The 20,829-nt window shown below is 58.7% G+C and overlaps 1 protein-coding gene across 1 annotated transcript in view; it reads right to left on the reverse strand.

The window, feature by feature from the left end:
- The window catches only part of LAMC3 (laminin subunit gamma 3), a 55,838-nt gene extending 36,736 nt beyond the window's left edge, over nt 1-19,102 (reverse strand). Inside the window, exons 1-3 of the mRNA XM_047098168.1 lie at nt 18,730-19,102; nt 5,111-5,415; nt 1,684-1,814 (exon numbers count right to left, since the gene is read on the reverse strand). Coding sequence (XP_046954124.1) covers nt 1,684-1,814; nt 5,111-5,415; nt 18,730-19,102 — 809 coding nt within the window. The remainder of the gene's footprint in view (nt 1-1,683; nt 1,815-5,110; nt 5,416-18,729) is intronic.
- Nucleotides 19,103-20,829: the final 1,727 nt, after the last annotated feature.

Here is a 20,829-nt window from a genome sequence, read left to right on the forward strand (position 1 = left end):
CATTGCTTGCACCCCCAGTGTTTTGTTTTTTTTTTTTTACTTTGGGGACACAGGGCGTGGGACGGGCACAGGGCATTGTTTCCTCCATGGGAGCCCAGGGGAGGCAGGTAACGGCCCAGCATTTCTGGCGGGGGTGACGTGGATACGAGTCTCGAGAGACAAGGATCCTCAGTCTTGGGACAAGGGACCCCCCCCGTCCCCACGGGGGTCTGCAGACACCGCCCTCCCCCATGAAGCTCTCGGACTCCAAGGGAAGGAGTGAAATTCCTGTAGGCCGTTGTGGGTGGGATGCCGCTGGCCCACCTGCCCCCCGGCCAGCTGCAGGCCCGAGGGTGGTCCGGCTCTGGCAGCTGGGACCCAGATGTTCTCTGGCCTGAAGCCCCCCGACAGCAGGCGCTGGAGCTCGCCACCGCCCGCCATCCTTGGAGAGCCCCTCCCCCGGGGTGGTTTGACCCGAATCAAGTGCAGGGGTGACGGGGGAGGAGGAACAGAGGGGCCCTCCCGGACACCCCCACTGCCCCTTTGCTCCCAGCCCAGCCCTGCACAGGCCGGGGCCCGTGTCCCCTTCCTGGACTTCTCCACCTCTCTCAACGCCCCCAAGCATCCCTGAACTACAGAAGCCCCTTGTTTCCCCCCCACATGGGCCATCCCCCCCCCCCCCCAGAGCACGCGGACTTCCTATCCTAAATACCTCGTGGACCCACATGCTACTTCTCCCTGCCTTACTCGGCCTCCCTCCCACGGCCACTTTCTAACATCGCGTGTCTTCTCTCTCTCCTCTTCTCCGTCCCCACGCAATGTCGGGGGTGGGGCTGGGGGGGGGGCCGGGGCCTTTTAAAGCCCCGTGACCACCCTGGCCAAATCCTTCGAGAGCACCCCGCGGCCTGCGGCACGTGAATGAACTCGGCCCACGGTCCCGACCATCTTCCAGCCTCGCCTCCCGGGCTGGCACACGCCGGGCCCTTCTGCCCAGGATGCCGGCCTCCCCCAACCTTGGCCGGGCCCCCGTCTACGCAGCAGTCTCCCTGACCGCCAGCATGCCCTGCCCGGGCCCCCGTTCCCGTTATTCTGGAGCGTGCTGTGTGTCGGAGAGAGTAACCTGATTGCTGTCCGCCGCCCCCTTGACGTTGGGGCAGGGACACCTCTGTCTCTCTCGTCCCTTTCCAGGAAGGAAGCCCCTGAGCTTTCATGCCAAAGACACCCTTTGCGTCTCCCCCGGATCCGTACCCACGGCCGCATGGGCGACAGGCCGAGAATGCTGACAGAGACGAGGCCTCTGCCCTGCTTCTCAGAGAGGGGAGATGCTTAGACAAACCAGAGCAGGTACCGAGGGCCCAGACAGCAGAGCCCGGCAGTTCCCACAGCAGAGAGGGGGCGCACATAAGGCAAGCATCTGCTCGTAGAGGGAACAGCAGGTGCAAAGGTCTGGAAGGTCCTGCGCATGGTGGTGGAAACATAGCTGATGGGAGAAAAGCAGGAATTGGGATGTAGCTGGGCCACCAAGGCCTTGAATGCCGGGTCCAGAGGACCAGGCTCCTGCTTCCTCTGTCTCCCCAGATGCCCAGAGGCATCTCAAGGGGTTTCTCTACCCCGCACAGCAGCCCCCGGGTGACTCCCTCATGGTCGTTACCTTGTGCCCCATGGCCAGGGTCCTGGGGCCCCGCCAAGCTGCCTTCCACCTACCTGCCGCCCACGGAGAAGTCAGACACGGCATAGTAGTAGGACTGCAACACCTTGGGGTCCTTGAAGATGTCATCCCCGAACGTGTTGAGCCGGTCCAGGGAGATGAGTAGCTCGGTGCTGGTGACCCACTCCTGGGGGGGGCGGGGGTGGGGAACAAGGTTGGGGAGGAGGGAAGGCATCAGCGGGCCCCTGGGTATTTACTTTCACCCTGTTCTGCCTGAGGGTCCAGCCGGCTGCCCGGGGGGGGGGGGGTCTCCTGGGACCGAGGGACGAGCCAAGCTTAGACAAACTCCAAGAACAGTGCGCAAGTAAGGAGCGTGGGCTTTGGGGTCCTGCCAGTCTGGGCGCCGGGCCACTCACTGGCTGTGCAATTTTGGGAGGTTGCTCAACATCTCGGAGGCTCCGTGTTCCCATCTGTAAAATGGGGACAGGGAATTGGGCGGACCTCACGAGGGTGTCTGGAGGAGGAGGCCGGCCAGCGTCAGCAGCAGGGCACAGAGTCTGGCACATGCTCAGAGGTGCTGGGGGTGGGGGTGGGGGGCCGGGCAGGGGCGAAGCAGCCCATCCTATAACTTGTCGCGCAGCTCACTTAACGCCGTCCAGCGGCTTCTGCACCCCCATCCTAGAGGTTGGCGGAGGGAGGACGTGTCCCAGGGCCCTTCTTGTCCACGCAGCTGGGCCGGATGTGGGGCAGGTCCTAGCTTCTAGGGTTCTCCTACGCTCAGGCTCCCCCAGGCAAGACACCTGCCCCAGGTGACATCTGTCCCACCAGAATGTGAGCGCTGCGAGAGCAGGGACTTGGGGCCCCTTGTGCTCCCGGCACCCCCAGCCCCCAGGCTCTGCCTGGCACGTAGCCGTACTCAGTAAATACTAGCTGATCGCTGAATGACACCGTCTCCCTAGAAGAGCACGGCAGGGAGGTGGGGGAGAGCCCACGTGAAGGCTGACATTTTCATCCGCCTGCTGTTATAATCAGAGGTACACAGAGGCAGCTCCGGCTGAATTTTAATCAACATTTTAATTCAGCCCAGGAGCTCCTGGTTTAGCAATCAGGCCCATCAGGGCAGAAACGAACTCCTGGCAAAGTCTGTCTTCGGGCCCCAGCGTGACGTGGCCCCGCAGGTCTCTGCCGCCCCCCGCCCCCCTGAGCTCAGCCGTTTGCCAGCCCGCTGCCTGGGACCCAGGGCCTCTGCCCAAGGATGTTTCTGCTGGGGAGAGAGGGTCTCTCACTGGAAGACTTCAGTGGGAGCCTCAGCACTGAGCGGAGTCTGTAAGTGCCCATCACTCCACGAACCACTTTGCCAATGTCAGCGTGCATTCAGGGATCTGGCCCAAATGTGCCACGTCAGCCTTCTCTCCGAGGTCCTTGGTCCCTTATGGGGAACAGAGGGACCCAAGACCCAGCAGCCATGCGGACACATTCTTCCTTACTTCCCGCCCCCAAATGCTCCAATCCTCAGAGGAAGCACCATCTCAGATGTGCCCAGAGGGGAGGACGGGCCAGAAGGGCAACGTGGGCTTGCCTTTCGTTGTCCTTCTCCGACCCTGGTGTCCACCTGGGAGCAGCGGGGGGGAGGGGGGGGTGGGGAGGGGGGGGGGTGACGGCTTTCCGAAGAGGTTGCTTCTCCGTCGGGGACAACGTCCAGCCCACACAAGACAACATGTCAGGGAAGGGAGTCAGCCTGAGCCTCTGCTCCGGCGTGATGGCTGGGACACAGGAACAGGGGCCCAGCCCCCTGCTTGTCTTCAGATGACCTTGGCTAATAATTTGTAATCTACAGAACGTGGAGCCTCGGGCAGAAGAGAGTCATTTTACACAGAATCACGATGATGACATGAGAACGTTTTTCACGAGGTAAGCAGAGCTTGGGCATCTGGGCATGCGATTCAGTCCCGTTATGATTAGCCTTGCCCAAACAGAGGTCTGGCCTTTGCCCCGGCTCCTGGGAGATCATCTCTAAGCCCCCAGAATGCCCTGCTTGATAAGAATGTCTCTGTTCGCCTGGGGTCTTGGGCCACTCCAGAGAGTCTCTGCTAACAACTGGTTTATGGGGGTGCCTCGGGCCACACAAGCTCAGCCTGACCTCTGGGCGAGCGGGAGGCGGTTGGCCGCGTCTATGCGACCGACCCCCAGAAAAAACCCTGGAGTCCCGGGTAACCCAAGTCTCCCTGGGTGGCAGTACTCTGTGCAGTCGCATCGCTGCTGGGGGAAGTAAGTGCCGTCCCCACGACTGTACGGGAGAGGTCCCTCCCGGACCCTGCCCCGGGCGCCTCTCGTCACTGGGTGCTTAGCGGCTGTCCCGCATTCTGGGAGCCCTTCAAGCGAACCACTGAACCTGAGGGTGGTCTTAGGGACTTGAGCCAGCCGATTCCATGTCCTCTTGGGCTGGGCAGCCAGGGCAGGGACACGGCTCCTTTCTGGGCCTACGTGTTCCCTCTAGAAAGAAACAGGATGCTAACCCTGGCCCCCTTGTTATCTCTGACCGGCAAAAGGAATGTTCTGGATCTGTCGGGGGTGGGGGGAAGGGCCAGCAGTGTTTCCTCAGCACAGAAAACTCAGGGAAGGGACTGGAGGGCTGTCCAACGCCCACAAACATCGAGCAGGCCACCGCGTCTGTAGGTGAAAGGTCAGGGACACACAGGAACATGGACATGCGTGGGTGCCAATACTGGGACAGCCACCAACCTGAGGGGGGGTGTGGACGTCCAGGAGGGCTGGGCGGTTGGGGGTGGGGGGGTCCTGGGTGAACGGACACAGCTACGGGCCTGCTATCCCTCGCCATGAGGACGAGAATTACCTTCAGAGCGAGACTGAGCACCTCTTACGTGCCAAGCACTGTGCTGACCACGGTATAGTTGACCGTCTACACGAGGCTCTTTCAATTAAATTCATTAACATGAAATAAGACTTAAAATTCAGTTCCTCGGCCAGGCTAGTCTCATTTCAAGTGCTCTATAGACATGTGGCTAGCGGCTGCCATTGGATGGTACAGTTGGAGACCACTTCTGTCACTGCAGAATCTTCTGGAGAGCACAGAACCGGGACTCTATGGTTCCCAAATTCGTGTTCTTTCCACGTTTTTGTTTTTCTTTCTTTTTTGTTTTTAATTCAAAAATATTTTTACTGTTTATTTATTTTTGAGAGAGAGAGAGAGAGACAGAGAGACAGAGTGAGCAGGGGAGGGGCAGAGAGAGAGGGAGACAGGGAATCCCAAGCAGGCTCTACACTGTCAGCACGGAGCCCGGTGCGGGGCTCGAACTCACGATCCGCGGGATCACGACCTGAGCCGAAACCGAGAGTCGGATGCTTCACCGACTGAGCCACCCAGGTGCCCCTGTGTCCTTTTATTTCCCACTTTCCCTTGTGCAACCCCCCCCCCCAGGCCTGGGCATCCCCCTGGCAGCCCGAGCCCTGCTCCTCTCTGACCTGCAACACGGGGCTCTCCTCGAAGTTGTAAGCGCTGGGCCGGCCCTCCAGGGTGGAGAAGGCCACGTTGCCCCCGCTCAGCGGGGAGATGTCGCTGAACTCGGAGGTGCAGAAGGCCACGCGCTCGTCCTCACCGGGGCGCAGGTGGTGGCCCTCGGGCCTGCCGTAGGTTCTCTGGCAGGAGGCACTGTAGTACTGGTAGGGTTCCCACGGGCTGCCCGCGTGGGTGCGCTTGTAGATGGCAAAGCTCTCGGGGCGACTGGTGTGGAACTTGAGCCTCACGTAGGTGATCTCGTAGGCTTTCCCTGCGGTAGGGAGACACGGGCCCATTTTACGGAAGGGAAGGGAGGGTCGCGGTCCCGGTCCAGGGAGAGCAGCAGCGCAAGGCTGTGTAAACGATCTCGGGTGGGTTGGGCCACGACGGAGACGCGACGTCTGTCAGGGGCACTGAGCAGAGAGCACAATTCTGGCGTACTTCCTAGGCATCTGCTGTCCCTTACTTAGGCCAACTTGCCTCCCTGCGCGAGAAGCTGCATTATAACACCCCCGAGAAGCAGCCAACCCTTTTTGTCCAAATAGCTCCAGCAATGGGACGCTGCCACATTCTGCAGAAGCCTACTTGACCATCAGAAAGTTGTTTCTTTTGCTACACCCCAGGAGAACCAACCCTTCCGCCTGTGCCTTTGGGCTCATTCCTCCCCAGACCGTGTCCCGACTCCCGCGAACCCTAATGCCACCCTCCAGGTCCCTCTCTTCTTCCAGTGTCCATCGAACTTCTCTTCTGGCCCAAATTTCTCTAGAGAAGTCTACATCTGCTTGGCCCCATGGCCTCAACTCCCAACTCAGGCCCCAGTCCGCTGCAATTCAACTTCTGTGGGCCTCTCCATAGAAACTGCTCCTGCAAAGCTACCTCACCGACAGCCCTCCGTGGCCACAGCCAGGGGACCCGGCCTTGCCTTACTTCCTGGGGGGCGGGGGGGAGTCCCCAGGCCTCCACGCAGCCCACCCTCCTAGGTCACGCTCCTGGGCTGCTCCTTGGCCCCCCCGCTCATCCCCTCCCCCACCAGCTTTAGCCCTGCTCCCCTCTCCCACGCTGCCAACACCAAGATGGGGGGCTTCAAGCTTCGCGCTTCGGCCCCCGCCCTGCCCAGTTCCCACCATCGTGCCCCAGGAGTACCCACAACGATGAATCCAGACCTCCCACAATGACTCCGCGCTGTACTGGAGGCCGGGATGGGCAGGAGGGCTGTGAGTGGGGTGCCGAGGGGGCAGGGAGGGAAGGGTCCCTACGTGTTCATCTGTCCTCGGCGCGGGGGGCGGGGGGGACGGTCAGCGAGCAGTGCTAAGCACAGAAGAACCAAGTACTGCTGGGGGATAGGAAGGAAGGGACAGAACTCACTTCCGGGGCAGGGGGCCGGGCTGGGTGAGTTGGGGGAGGGGGCGGCGGCCTCCACAGTTCACTGAGCATTGGCCCCTCTAAACCAAGTGCGTGTGTAAGTGCAAAACAGGCGGGAAATCAAGGGCTGATTTCGAAGGTGATTTCCCTGCTGCCCAGATGTCGCCACGTGCTCACCACTCCCCTCCTACAGGCCTCCACACGGGTGCCCCTCCTGACAGAGCCTTCCTACATTTAGCCACCCACCCGCCCCCCCGCTAGGGACGGGGTCACCACACAATACCTGGGTATCACATTGACTACGACGTGCTCTGTCTCTCCCTGCTCATCTCACCAACCTGCATCCCTCACTGGATAGAGCTCAAGACTAGCACATGCCCTGTCTTCTTTACACTTGGCCACCCCAGTGCCTCGCAAAGCGCCAACACCCGGCAGGCACCCAGGAGGGTCTACGCACGTATAAACAGATGGACCAATGGCCACAGGTCCTACCATCGCTGGTGGCCACCCACCCCCGGGAGCAGCACGAGTGTGTCCTCTCTTCCTTCCCAAATCTGCTTTCTTCCCTCTGCCCGGGGTCCCAGATGCTCCGAGAGGCCCGCCTGGCTGCCTGCAGTCTTCCCCACCGAGGAGACATCACTACAGTCCTCTGCTTAAATACGTTGGTCCTATGGGGGCGCCCGGGTGGCTCAGTCGGTTGAGCGTCTGACTCTTCGGTTTAGGCTAAGGTCATGATCTCATGCTCCGTGAGTTCAAGCCCTGCATCAGGGTCTGCACTGCTTGAGATTCTCTCTCTGCCCCTCCCCTGCTCATGCGCACTCTCTCTCTCTCTCTCTCTCTCTCAAAATAAAAAAAATAAACATAAAAAAAAGATACACGTTGGTCCCACGTAAGTGCTAAAACTATAAAACTCTTAGAAGAAAACACAGCGGCACATCTTTGTGACTTGGGCTGGGCAAAGGCTTCTTAGATGTGACACCACAAGCACAAGTGACAGAAGCAAAAATGGACACAGTGGACTTGAACAAAGTCAAAAGCGTCTGTGTTTCTGAAGACACTTGAGAAAACGGAAACCCACAGGATGGGAGAAGGTATTTGCCAGTTTTATATCTGATAAGGGATTTACCTAGAATACGTAAGCGATCCTTACAACTCAACCATAAAAAAATCAAATAGCCCAATTTAAAAAAAAGGGGGCAAAGGATGTAAATACATTTCTCCAAAGATATGCAAATGGCCAATAAGCACATGAGCAGAGGCTCACCGTCACCAGCCGTCAGGGCACGCAAATCAAAACCATAACGAGTGACCACACGCAGTGGGAAGGCGATAATCAACACCGATAGTAACAAGTGGTGACAAAGGGCTGGAGACACTGGGACCCTCGCACACGGCTGGTGGCAATGCAAGATGGCGGCTGCCGCGGAAGGACAGCCTGATGGGTCCTCAGAAGGGTAACACGGAAATACCGTATGACGCAGCCGTCCCACCCCTGGGCGTGCACCCCAGCAAAATGAAAACACATGTCTACACAAATGCGCACGATGTTCACCGCAGCATTACTCATAACAGCCAAAGAGTGGAAACGACTCAAATGTTTGTCAGCTGATAAATGAATCAATAAAATGTGCCGTGTCACACAATGGAACATGACTTGGTAACAAAAGGGAAATGACGTTCTGATAATACGCCGTGACGTGGAGAAGCCTCGGAAACAGTATGGTAAACGAAAGAGGCTAATCACAAAAGACAACACGCTGTAAGATTCCCCTTCTACTGAATGTCCTGAATAGGCAAAGGCAGAGGTAGATTTATGGTTGTCAGGGTGGAGGGGGAGAAGTGGAGACTGGGGGACACTGCGAATGGGTACAGCGTTTTCTTTTAGGGGTGATGAAATGCTCCCAGAGTGACGGTGGGGATGGGTTCGCCTCTCTATGAACAGACTAAAAGCCACTGAACTGCACACTTTATGTTATTTACGTATATTTTAAGGAGGCTTCATACCCGGCACGGAGCCCAGTATGGGGCTTGAACTCACGACCCTGAGGTCAAGACCTGAGCTGAGATCAAGAGTTGGACGCTGAACCAACTGAGTCACCCAGGCGCCCCTGAATTGTACAGTTCAAATGGGTGGGTTGAGGGGCGCCTGGGTGGCTCAGTCGGCGGAGTCGGTTCCGCTCGGGTCACGATCTCATGGTTCAGGGGTTTGAGCCCCGCATCGGGCTCTGCGGTGACAGCTCGGAGCCTGGAGCCTGCTTCCGATTCTGGGTCTCCTTCTCTCTCTGCCCCTCCCCTGCTCACACTCCGTCTCTCTCTCTCTCTCTCAAAAATAAATAACCATTAAAAAAAAATTTAACAAATGGGTGAATTATATGATGAATTATATCTCCCTAAAGCTGTTACGTCTATTTTTAAGAATGGGACCTCACATCCATTAGGATGGCCACAATTAGAGGGCAAAAAAACCACACATTAACAGGTGTCGGCGAGGACGTGGAGAAACTGAAACCTCGTGCGTGGCTTATGGGAACGTACAATGGGGTACTCGCTACGAAAAAGTACTCACGACGGGATATTTCCGTACGATCCAGCGATGTGGGTATATATCCCAAAGAACGGAAAGCATGGATTCAAACAGATATCTGCACACCGAACTCACAGTGGCACGATTCACAATAGCCAGAAGGTAAAAAGAAAACCCGCGTGTCCACCGGTGGGTGACGGATAAACAAAGCGTGGTCTATCCACACCAACATTATGCCGCCTTGAAAAGGAAGGAAATCCTCACACATGTTAATTACAACTTGGACGGACCCTGAGGACATCATGCTGAGTGAAATACGCCAGTCACCCAAAGACACATACTATGATTCCACCAGATATGAGCCGTCAAGTTCATAGACACGGGAAGGAGGGCGGTGGGGGCCAGAAGCCGGGGTCGGGGGAGACGTGGCGAGGGGTCAGCGTACGACGGGGACAGACTTTCAGTTTAGCAGAAACTGACGCACGGCAGTGACGGTCGCACAACAACACAGATGTGCTTGTCGTGTGTATTCAGCACAATAAAAGAAAGGGTGGGGAACGTATCTACATACACTGCTCTTTGAAAAGGCAGTTTGGTGGGACGGATGGGATGCGGCGCCATGAAAATATCCCTTGCCTCTGGGAAAACCATCCGCTTTGGGGAATTCAAACAAGAAAAGGAGCCTCGACGCATGAAAACGTTCATCCCGGCGTTTCTTAGAACGGGAGACAAACGGGAACCGTCAGGGCCCAATAAACGACGCGATGTCATTTCGCAGGGTGACCGAAGCCATAGAAACAGCTGACAGCGAGCTTGTAATACACGGGGAAAAGTTTAAGCCAAAATGTTGACTAGTAAGACACGGAATCATATGCCCGGAATCCTCAGATTGCATTTTAAAATCCCCCAAAGAACAGGCAGGAGAGAGAGACGTCAGACGAGTAAGTGTGGCCGTCCTCAGGCCAGAGGGCTGTGAGTGACTGTTCTCCTTTTTAACTCTTCTACGTTTTCCTGATTTTCTCTCGCAAAGCTTGCTCTAGGGGCGCCTGGGTGGCTCCTTCTGTTAAACGTCCGACTTCGGCTCAGGTCGCGATCTCACGGTGCGTGAGTTCGAGCCCCGCGTCGGGCTCCGTGCTGACAGCTCGGAGCCCGGAGCCTGCTTCGGAATCCGTGTCTCCCTCTCTCTCTGCCCTTCCCCAGCTCACGTTCTGTCTCTCTCTCTCAACAATAAATAAACATTAAAAAACATTTTTTAACAATAAAATTTTTTTTTTTAAAAAGCTTGGTCTAATTTAAAAACTGGAGAAAACACATAATTTTTTTTTTTTTTTTGCAAAGCAACCACCTTGCCGTGTTCTGCTTCAAAACGTTTTTCAAAGTTCTGCTACAGCACAGCTGGGCATCCTAACTCCAAGTGCCTGAGAAGAAAGCATGTGTCGCAAACCGAGTGAGCGTCTGGTGGCCGCTTCTGTGCCGGGTAGGCTTCAGGCTCCGGGACCAGGCAGGGACTTAGCCCAGATGTGGCTTTCACGAAAGCACGCTGGGTGGAGGCTGACGGCCCAGACTCCTCCGTAAACATCTAGCAGCCAGACACCTCGCGGGAGGGGAGCCTGGAGCCACTTAAAAGGTAGCTGGCAGCTAGACGCGTGATTGGAAAAAGGCAGTCACTGGGATCTCATGCGAGGGGGAAACATCACGCACTAGGAAACATCACGGCTTTTCCTCTTCCTTGCCAGGCCGGGAGGTGAGAGGAGACACGGGAACATCACAGAGACTCGGCAGGGACTTTCTGTTACAAGAGTTAATTAGAAGGGCCAAGAAAAACAACTTAATCCCAGCTTTGTGATGAAAAGGTTTCTGCCAAAGGCAACCCGAAGGCTGGGGAAGGAAGCGGCCCCGAGATCTTCTAAACAGCGACAAGAATTAAACGTGCAGCTTTAGCCCGCACCCTTGCGAGCTCCAGGGGATGACGAGGCTTCAGGGTGGTTAGGAGAGGTGTGTCCCCTTCAGGAAAACTGGGCCAGAATGTCATCCGCAACCCTTCACTGGGGACAACACTGCTTGGGAGCACACAGATCTCACCTCCTAGCAGCCCAATAGGCTGTTCCCTCTGCCTGCATGCTGTTCTCTCGGCTCCTTACCTGGCTGGCTCCCCTGCACCCCTCTGCTCCCTCTGCTCATCCCTCTGGCTCAGCCGACTGACCACATGCCCCAACCGCAGCCTGAGGTGGAATGCCCTTCTTCCCACCATCCCCGGCCGATGGCTACTCACCCCTAGAGCTGCGGGTTTGGATGGCTCATCAGTGCTCCCCCAGCCTCCCTGGGCTTCTTTATCCTGTTCTGGAAAGACCTGCCCGTCTCTCCCACTAGTCTGTGACCCTCTCGGGGCAGGGGATGGGAATCCTTAGAGCTGTGCACAGTGCCCGGTGCACAGTAGGTGCTCAATAAATGCGTGCCATATGAGCAGGTAAAGACAAAGCATCATTTATACCTTCAAGGAGTTTATGATCCAGTGAGTGAGTTGAGACAGGCAGGCCTGACAAGGCCACTGATATCGCAAGCTGCGACCCCTGGACGTGTCTGTTTAACAACAGCCAGCGTTTAGTGAGCACCTCCTGTATGCCGGGCACCATGCTCCATGCTTTACTCATACCGTACGGCTGAGATCCCCGGTTTCATCACTGCACGTGTTTTGCTAACAAGGAGCCTGAGGCTTGGGCAGGAGAAAGGGACTCGCCCCACCTCATGCAGAAAATAGCTGAGTCTCTCTCTACTCGACTGCGGGTTCGTCTGTCCCCAGAGTCACTGCCCCGAACGAGGCCACCACCTGTTCAGTAATCTGTGGGTGCTCGGACAGAAGGGGCTGTCCGGGAAAGGGGCGCGGGTACCCACGACGACCGCGGAGGCTGCCCAGACCGGCACCACGAGCACCAAGCCATGTCCCCTCCAGCCAGCTGGGACATGAAGCCCATCAGGACTGACACCAGGGCAGTCCCCAAACCAACCGGCCCACATCCGGCACTGACCAAGCAGAATGAGCTCGGAACAGAGAGGCTTATTTTGGGAAAGTGGAAACAAAACAAAGCCTTTTAATTGGAGCCATCTGGGAAGCAGTGGCCCGGGGGGTGGGACCGGAGAGGGCAGGGTGGGGAGCGGAGCCGGGAATGTGTGGGCGAAGCTGCCCAGCCCACTGTGGGCATGAGAACCAGGTGGGGAGAGCTGCTCCCAGCCTCGGGGGTGGGGACGGGGTAGGGGGGATTCGCTTGGCCCCATTTCATGGTCATCCACCGTTCCCGGCTTCCTCTCCCACCCGGGCTCTTGGCAATTTGGGGCTCCGTGGGTCCTGTGAGGAGCTGGGGAATCCCCACGACCACAATGCCAGGCACCATGAGGGCCTGGCTGACTGAGGGCTGGGCCTGTCACAGTTTTCTCCTCTTTGGACCAAGGGTCTAAACCCTAACTATGGATCGAGACCATCAAGCATGTTGTCTAACCCTGGGAAGAGCAAAAGCTTTACGTCTGATGGATCATTGCTTAGGGCTGTGTGTTAAGAAGGATCCCGAGGTCCAGTCTGATCTGAGATGCGGCTGAAATGAACAAACCACACGTTTGCAGGGCGTTCAAGACCACTGCCAGAAAGTGATGGCGGGGGTGATGGCGGGGGTGGGGGCTGAGTGAAAATGACGGAGAGGAGAGCAAACACGAAGGATATCCCAGAGAACGCTCTAGAATTCTGGCCGATGCTTGAAGTCCAGGGAGGGAGGGAAGAATTACAGCGGACACCCAAGTTTCTTGCTCTGGTGCCTGGAGAGCTGGGAGGAGAATGCCTTGACTTTGTGCTTGGAAATGCACATAAAAGTTGGCGTCTTAACCATCTTTAAGCACACGGTTCACCAGGGGTAAGTATATTCACACTGTTGTGCAGCCATCCCCCCGCCCCCCCCCCATCTAGAATTCTTTTCATCTTCCTGAACTGAGAGTCCTCACCCCGTAGACTGCTCTCCACTCCCTCCCCCTCCCAGCCCCTGGTGCCCACACTTCTACCTTCTGTCTTTATGAATTAGGCTATTCTAGGGGCCTCAGACAAGCGAACTCATACAGCCTTTGTCCTTCTGTGTCTGGCTTATGTCACTCAGCGTCGTCCCCCAGGTTCACCCCTGTTGTGGCAGGTGTCAGAATCTCCTTCCTTGTCAAGGCTGAGTAACAGTCCACTGCGCGTCTATACCACGCTTCACGTATTCATTCCACTGTCCACGGACACCTGGGTGGCTTCCAGTCTGGCTGTTGTGACGCATGCTGCCGTGAACGCGACTGCCTTTACTTTGGGACCCGAGGCTTGAGGCCGGCGTGACACCCGGGGGCCGACATTCAGGACGATGTTCAAATTGCCCAGTCAAGGGCGCCCAGGTGGGAGACCACGAGACAGGTGCAGGGGGAGGCCCGAATGTCCACTGCGATTCCGGTAGGCGCGGCCAGAACATTCCTGGTGGCAGGGCTGGCGTGGAGACGCGGGAGGGCGGGGGACGGGAGGGTGAGGTGGCCGGAGTAAGGCCACGAGGAGGGCTGGGGCCCTTGTGAATGCCACAAGCTTAGGCGTTCGGGATGGGTCTACACTGCCGGGAAGTCAGGCACTCACGCATTCAAGCGCTCGCCTTCCCTGTTCCCAGCGAGGAAACGTGGCATGGCCGTGATGTGCCGGGGTTCACATTGGCCTCCACCACTTACTTGCCTGCCCTGCGGCCTTGGGCAAAATACCTAACCTCTAACCTCCCTCGGGTGAACCGGGCAAGTGACTCGAACGCACTGCCTCGCCTTCCTTTCCTATTTTTTTTGGGGGGGGGGGTGGGCAGAATGGGCATCATAATAACAGGGCTTAGGAGCAAAGGCCTGCAAAGCGCCTGGAACAGTTCCACGCAGGCAGCACGTACATGACCGAATGTTAGCTGCTGTTCCATTCATTCACCCGACCGATAGTTACCGAGCCCCCCCTGCACGGGAGGTCTGTGCCAAGGGTCGTGGTGCAGCTGTGACAACAGGCATTCCCTCTGCATCTCAGAGCGAGTGATCGACACAAGCCCACACCTCAGAGCAGCGCGGTCTCCTGCGAAGGGGGCAAGGGCGGGGGGCGGCCTGGAGGAGGGCACCTCTAAGCTGAGCGGGGCAGACAATGGCTCGTCCGCTGCCGCGTCCCAAGGGCCCGGCACGGGGCCCGGCACACAGGAGGAGCTCCGTTGAGCCCACTCCTGCAAACCCTGGGTCGGCCGTGGGCCCAGGGGCTGGTGCTTCCGCGGGTGGAGGCAAACCAAGGCTGCTGCCTTGACCCCTGACCTGCACAGAGCCCAGCGTTTCAGCCAGAACCTCCAGGGAGACGGAAGGAGGGCTTGCCCCCACCCCCCACCCGGAACTGGCCCCAGCCAACGCAAACACGGCCTCCCCCTCGACAGGAAGACGCGAGGCGGCCAAAACTCAGGAGACACAGCTGGCTTCAGGGCTCCGCAGGGGCCGGCAGGGTCCTCCTGACATCCAGCCCCCACCCAGGCCCGGCCCCCCTGTCTCCTTGTCCCCTCCACCCCGGCCAGCCAGGACACTGGGTCCAAGAACACACGGGGCGGTCTCCTGGCTCCCCTGTGCTGTCCCCTTGACCTGAAATGTCCTTTGCTCTTTTGTCAGCTCCTGTCACCCTTTAGGTCTCGGCGAGGCCGGCTAACTCCACGTGGATTCCCAGAGCATAAATCCTCACCAGCGTCATCCTCCGGCAGACAGGACCCCAAGGCCAGGACAGCCCAGGCTCGGTAAACGGCCAGCCAACTGACCGAATGCGTGGAGAAAGCCTGTCCACCGGCAGTCGGACCTGAGGCTGGAGAGGGACCAGGCGAAGCCCACCCGCCTTATTCCTGCAACCGCCCCCTCTTGAGGGCTCAGAGCTCGTCTGCTTGGGGACTCGAGGGTGTCCAAGCTAGGAGGGAGACTCCCCCTCCCCCCCCCCCAAAAGCCAAGGCTCACACCTGCCTGACTCGGCCGCTTATCGTTCCCGAGGGCAGCACAGCCTGGCCGGGACCCCAGGGTCTGCCGTTTACTGGCTCCATGACCCTAGACAACTGACTTGACATTCAGGGCCTCAGTTTCCCTGCCTGCAAAGGAGTTCAGGCCGGGCTGGGGCTCTCAGCACTAGGTGGGAGCCTCCCGAATAGTGTCTCTTATCCCCGGGGGACCATGCACCTCCCCCCAACACCCTCCCCCCACCCCCCGCCCCAGCCTGCCTGCTTCCCTGGGCCTGGGTGGAGGGCTAGGAGCCGCCAGACCCTGCCTTTCATCCCAGACAGGAAGGCTCGGCTTAGCGACTCTGGGATTTGGAACAGATGTCTGCAAGCTCACAGGGGGCTGGGAAAGCAGCGACCTCCATCCCGGGGCTGACCGGCCCTCCCCTCCCTCCCCTGCCCCTCACCCCACTCCCTCTGGGGGCCCCAGGCCAGAGCCATCCACCCATTCTCCCCTCCCAGGAGCCCCAAGCGGGTGGGGGGGGGGGATAGAGCCCCCAGAGGCGGCCTGGGCGCCGGGAGGAGAGGTTGGAGGCCTCCACTGGGGACACCCTGAAAACCCCGATATTATGCAATCTGCAGCTTAGCATGGCGCAAACCAAACTTGAACGGAACCCAAAACGGGCTCAGTCTGGGGCCGCGGCGGGGGCCCTGGCGCCCCCGGCGCGTCAACAGGGCCCGGGGTCAGGACATCTTTCGGGAGCCAGCCTGGCAAGCATTTCTCAGTCCCTTGGGCAGAGGTCACCCCCGGGGGGGGGGGGGAACCTCAGCCCTGAGCTGTTCTCAGCAGAGTGACACCGGCCACACACAAGGACTGTCACGGCTCCTGCAAGTACGTGGCCGACCAGAGCTCACAGAACGCGCCCAGGCGGCTGGGAGGCAGCCCGGCTTAGCCCCGTCGTGCAGGGGACGGCGTGAACTCAAAGATGTGGCCGCGTTTGCCCGGTGAGCGGCTGGGCTGTGCCCGAGTCCAAAGCTCGTTCTGTGACTTCTCTGTTCTGTCTCTGACAGCGGACAAATGAGAGCCCAGAGCGGCTGGGCCCAGGGGCACAGGACCCAGGAGGCCAAGGCGCCATTCATTCAGGCTTCCTTCTTTATTCTTTTTTTTTTTTTTTAACGTTTATTTATTTTTGAGACAGAGAGAGACAGAGCATGAACGGGGGAGGGTCAGAGAGAGAGAGACACAGAATCTGAAACAGGCTCCAGGCTCTGAGCTGTCAGCACAGAGCCCGACGCAGGGCTCGAACTCACGGACCGCGAGATCATGACCTGAGCCGAAGTCGGACGCTCCACCGACTGAGCCACCCAGGCGCCCCTCCTTCTTTATTCTTTTTTTTTTTAATTTTTTTTTTTCAACATTTACTTATTTTTGGGACAGAGAGAGACAGAGCATGAACGGGGGAGGGGCAGAGAGAGAGGGAGACACAGAATCGGAAACAGGCTCCAGGCTCTGAGCCATCAGCCCAGAGCCCGACGCGGGGCTCGAACTCACGGACCGCGAGATCGTGACCTGGCTGAAGTCGGACGCTTAACCGACTGCGCCACCCAGGCGCCCCACTTTATTCTTTAAGCACCTCCGCAGCACCCCCCCCCCATATGCCTGGTGCTGTACCAAGTGACACGACACCGGCTCAGGGGAAGGGGTGTGTGTGTGTGTGTGTGTGTGTGTGTGTGTGTGTGTGTGAACGTGCGGGCGAGTAGATGTGTGGGGGCGAGCGTGTGGGCACGAGTGGGTGAGAGTGAGCGGGTGAGAGCGTGTATGGGTGCATGAGTGTCCGCGTGTGCGTGTGTGGACAGGTATCTGAGTGTGAGCACACGTGTGTGGACGTGAGTGTGAAGTTCCCTGCTGCTAAGGGTTCCCCACACAGCTCAGCAAGGTCACACGGCCAAGCACAGGGCCTCGCACACAAGCGCTCGGCCAATGGGAACTGCCCCCAAATCCAAACCCGGGACGCTTCCCGCCCTCCCACTTTGTTCCAGCCCGGGCTGAGCCCCTTGCTCTCCCCCCCCCCCCGTTCCAATGACACATGTAACACATCAGCCAACCCCCCACCCTCGGTGACGGAACAGCGTGTCTCCCCCACGGCCCCCACCCTGTTCCAGATTCCTTCCCCTGTGGCCTTGGGGTTCTGCCAGCTCCAGCCAGCCAGCTCCCCCAGACTCCCTCCCCACGCTGGTTTCCTGTCACCCGCCTGGGGAGAGACCCCGCCGCCGTCCCATCGACAAGCCCCATCTAGCAGTCCTGACGGGGCCGGTGCAAGGTGACGAGGCCCCAGATAATGAACTCCGTGGGGTGGCAAGCAACAACTGGCCCGCTCTGCTGAGGGGCTCACGGTCGTCCCCATCCCCCACGTCACTCCCAGATCATTTCCCAGCCCTCCCCAAGATGCTGTCACCCAGGGCTAGGCGGAGCCAATTCTGTTTCAGGGTGGAGCTCGTACAAAGGAATTTACGCTCAGACCTTGGATATACATGGACGCTCCTTTTCAGACATTTCATAGCTGTGTGTCTTTGGGCAAAACGCTTAACCTCTCTGAGCCTCCGTCTTCTCATCTGAAAACTGGGGATACTCTCCCATAACCGCTTATCCACACCGCTTGGCTGGGGATGTGTTTTGGAATTCAGAATTTTTTAAGGGTTTAGGGAGATAATGCAGTCCTTACACCGCGATTGTGTGAACACCCCCCGCTGGGTTTACCCCCACAGGCTGTACTTGAATGAGATTTCACAAAACGTATGAATATTCACTCCAGGATAAATAATGTCTATAAATAGCCTCAGGTCAGGTTTAGCAGCCAAAAAGAGTCCTAAAAATACTTGAATTTTCAAAGCTTGGGGAGATTTCAAACCCATAGACAAGGGAGTATGAACCAGTGCTCTCCCCTCCTCCCCGCACCCCCCCCCCAACAGTTGAGGTGCCTAGCTCAGTACCTGGGCCCAAGGCGGATCTGGATTAGGCTAGACTTGAAGGGGGAGGGGATATTCCCATTCCTGAACGAGGTAGGAGTGGGAAGCGAAGGACTGGGTCCAGACGGGGGCAGCTGAGCCCAAGGATCTGAGGGCTCTTGTGCTCTGGCTCTGGGAGGGGGGGGAGGGGGAGGGGGGCGTTGAACTGCGGGAGGCATGGGTGGGGCAGGCAGCCTTGCGATCAAGTCCAGCCACCCAACAGCAAGGTGAAGCTTGGCTCCCGTTCAGAGGCTAAACCTTCCTGGAGGTGAATGCCTTGGCCCCTCCCATCCCCCAAAATACATCCAGGACCACACACAGCCTCAGGGCTTCATGATTCCCCCCCCCCCAAATCCACCAGATGACCGACCTCCTGCCCTAGAGAGCAGCCTAGCCCACCCCCCTGGGTGGGTCCCCCCTCTACCCACAAAGCTCTGGGTCTGGGAGCGACAACCATTACTGGGCACCTTCCTTGCATCCAGGTCCGCCCCTCTGTAAAAAAGGGCTCCGGGGTGGCTTCCCGCCCCTGCCAGCCCCAAGGGGCACCCATCAGTCCACCCTTCCAGCTACCGGGAGGCTGGGGTGGGGACACGGGCCCCGGTCCTGAGGCCCCCGTAGCTGGCTTCTACAGCCAGCCCGGGGCGCGGAGCACCCCGACGGACGGACGGACGGACGGACGCACGGACGGCAGCCCCGGGGGCGAGCCGGCGCTTACCCAGACGGAGGGTGATGTTGACCGAGGTGGGGTACTGTACGCCGAAGGCCATGGACGGGCTCTGCCACCAGGTGCTGTCGTCCTGGCTGTGGAAGTCGGTGAGGTAGGAGACGTCGTGGTGAAGCTGGGGGTCGTCGGCGTCGCAGCGCTGGCACTGCGCCCCCGCGCCCGGCGCGCCCACGTGGGGGCAGAAGTCCTCGGGCGGGCGGCCGCACGTGTGCGAGGCCTCGGCGCGCCGGCCGAACGCCGCGTTCTCGAACACCGGCAGGCAGCGCTGCGGGCGCCCCGCGCCGTCGTAACACGCGCCCATGCCCGCGCCGGCCGCCCGCGGCGCCAGGAGCGCCAGGCCCAGCAGGACCGCCGCAGCCGCCATGGCCAAGGGCACCGACGCCCCGCGCTCGCCGCCGTGCGCGCCCGGTTCTGCCCGCCCGGCCGGCCGGGCTGCGGTGGGCGCGGACCCGCCTCCCGCGGCGGGCGGGACCCACGGCAGGGTGGGGAGGGGTGGAGAGGCGTGGGGTGGGGAGGGGAGGGGTGGAGACGGGTGGAGAGGGGTGGGGAGGGGTGGGGGTGGGGGTGGAGAGGGCGGCACCCCCACCTCCCCGGCCGCTCCGTCCCTGGGCGCTCACCCCCACCTGGTGGACGTGCCCGGGAGTGCCCGAGCTGCTTTCTGACCCTGCGGCGGGATCCCGGCCTCTTGGAGCCTCACCGTCCTGGTCTGTAAAATGGGATTGGTAAAGACGCGGGATCTTTTCGGCTCCTTGTGAGATTTCAGTGGGTGCTCATAACATGGGAACCGCCCCCCAGTGTCTTTTGAGGCCTGGGGTGGGAGGCGGGACATGAGGGTCTTGTTGCCCCGGTTTTTCCCATGAAAAACAAAGTCACCCAAGGCGGAGGATTCGTGGGATGGTTCCTCAAGGTTCCGCCTCCCCATTAACTCGGCAAAGGGCTTCAGCTGCTGACTTCTGTTTGCTCTCAAAGCAGAGATTCTAACCTGATGTTTGTGACCAAGGGTACTTGGTGTCATCACAAGTATCACCTCCGAGGGACCTTCCCTGTGCCCCTCCCCCCACTCTCCCCATTTGCTCTGCGTTCATTAAAATTAGTAAATCACGAGGGGCGCCTGGGTGGCTCAGCTGGTTGGGCCACTGACTTCCGCTCGGGTCATGATCCCGCAGTTTGTGAGTTCCAGCCCTGCCTTGGGCTGTGTGCTGACAGCTCAGAGCCTGGAGCCTGCTTCAGACTCTGTGTCTCCCCCTCTCTCTACCCCTCCCCTGCTCACGCTCTGTGTCTCTCTGTCTCTTAATAATAAATAAACGTTAAAATTTTTTTTAAAAATTAGCAACTCACAGAAGAAAAGCCACATATTTATATCAATGGATCCATAAAATTGAGCAGCCCTTCCCCTGCCCCCCCCCAATAAACCTCTAAGGAAAATAGAAATAAACGCCCTAACATGCTAAGGACTGTTTTTCAGCTGCAGCCTCTGCAGCTAGGGTTCCTGATGCAAACTAGGTCCTGCCAGCCAGTGGTCCTTGCTTGCGATTTGGAAGGTAGAAGTGGGCAGAGGTGGATTTCTCTGGTGGCAAGAGGGGTCACAGAAGAGGAGGTTTCCTGCAGCAGCATGCTTCCTGTATCTAGCTCCCTGGGGTGGCAGCAGTAGGGGTGTCTTGGCTCCTGTTTTCTGGCCCCTAGACTGCACTTGAAGGGTGAGCTCCCAGAGCCTCGGGCGGTGGCAGCTTCCCAGGTGGGTCAGTTCTGCAGTGTCCCGGCTGTCCGCCCTTCCAGGCCTTCCAGCCATCCCCTGAGCACTTCATTCCCTGCATTCAATCCTTCCTGTTGGAAATACCTAAGCACCTGCCAAGTGCTTGGCCCAGAGCCCAGCCAGCCTGGAGTAAGGGGCGGGGATGGTAAACTGCCATCACTATAAAGAAGACAAGGTCGTGCAGGCACTGAGAAACAGCCTGATGATGGTCTTCAAAGACGTGTCCTTGCTGTTTTCTAAGACAGGTGGTGGCCGTGTGTTTACAGTCCTTTGTTCCTCAGCAAACATGTGTCGTTGCCCACGGTGTACCCTGCACTGTGCTGGGGCAAGGGCACGGG

Source organism: Lynx rufus, unplaced genomic scaffold (genome assembly GCF_022079265.1).
Source record: "Lynx rufus isolate CCGP_SWC_20201006 ecotype Redwood Valley unplaced genomic scaffold, mLynRuf1.p SCAF_44, whole genome shotgun sequence".
NCBI classification, from domain to species: Eukaryota; Metazoa; Chordata; class Mammalia; order Carnivora; family Felidae; genus Lynx; species Lynx rufus.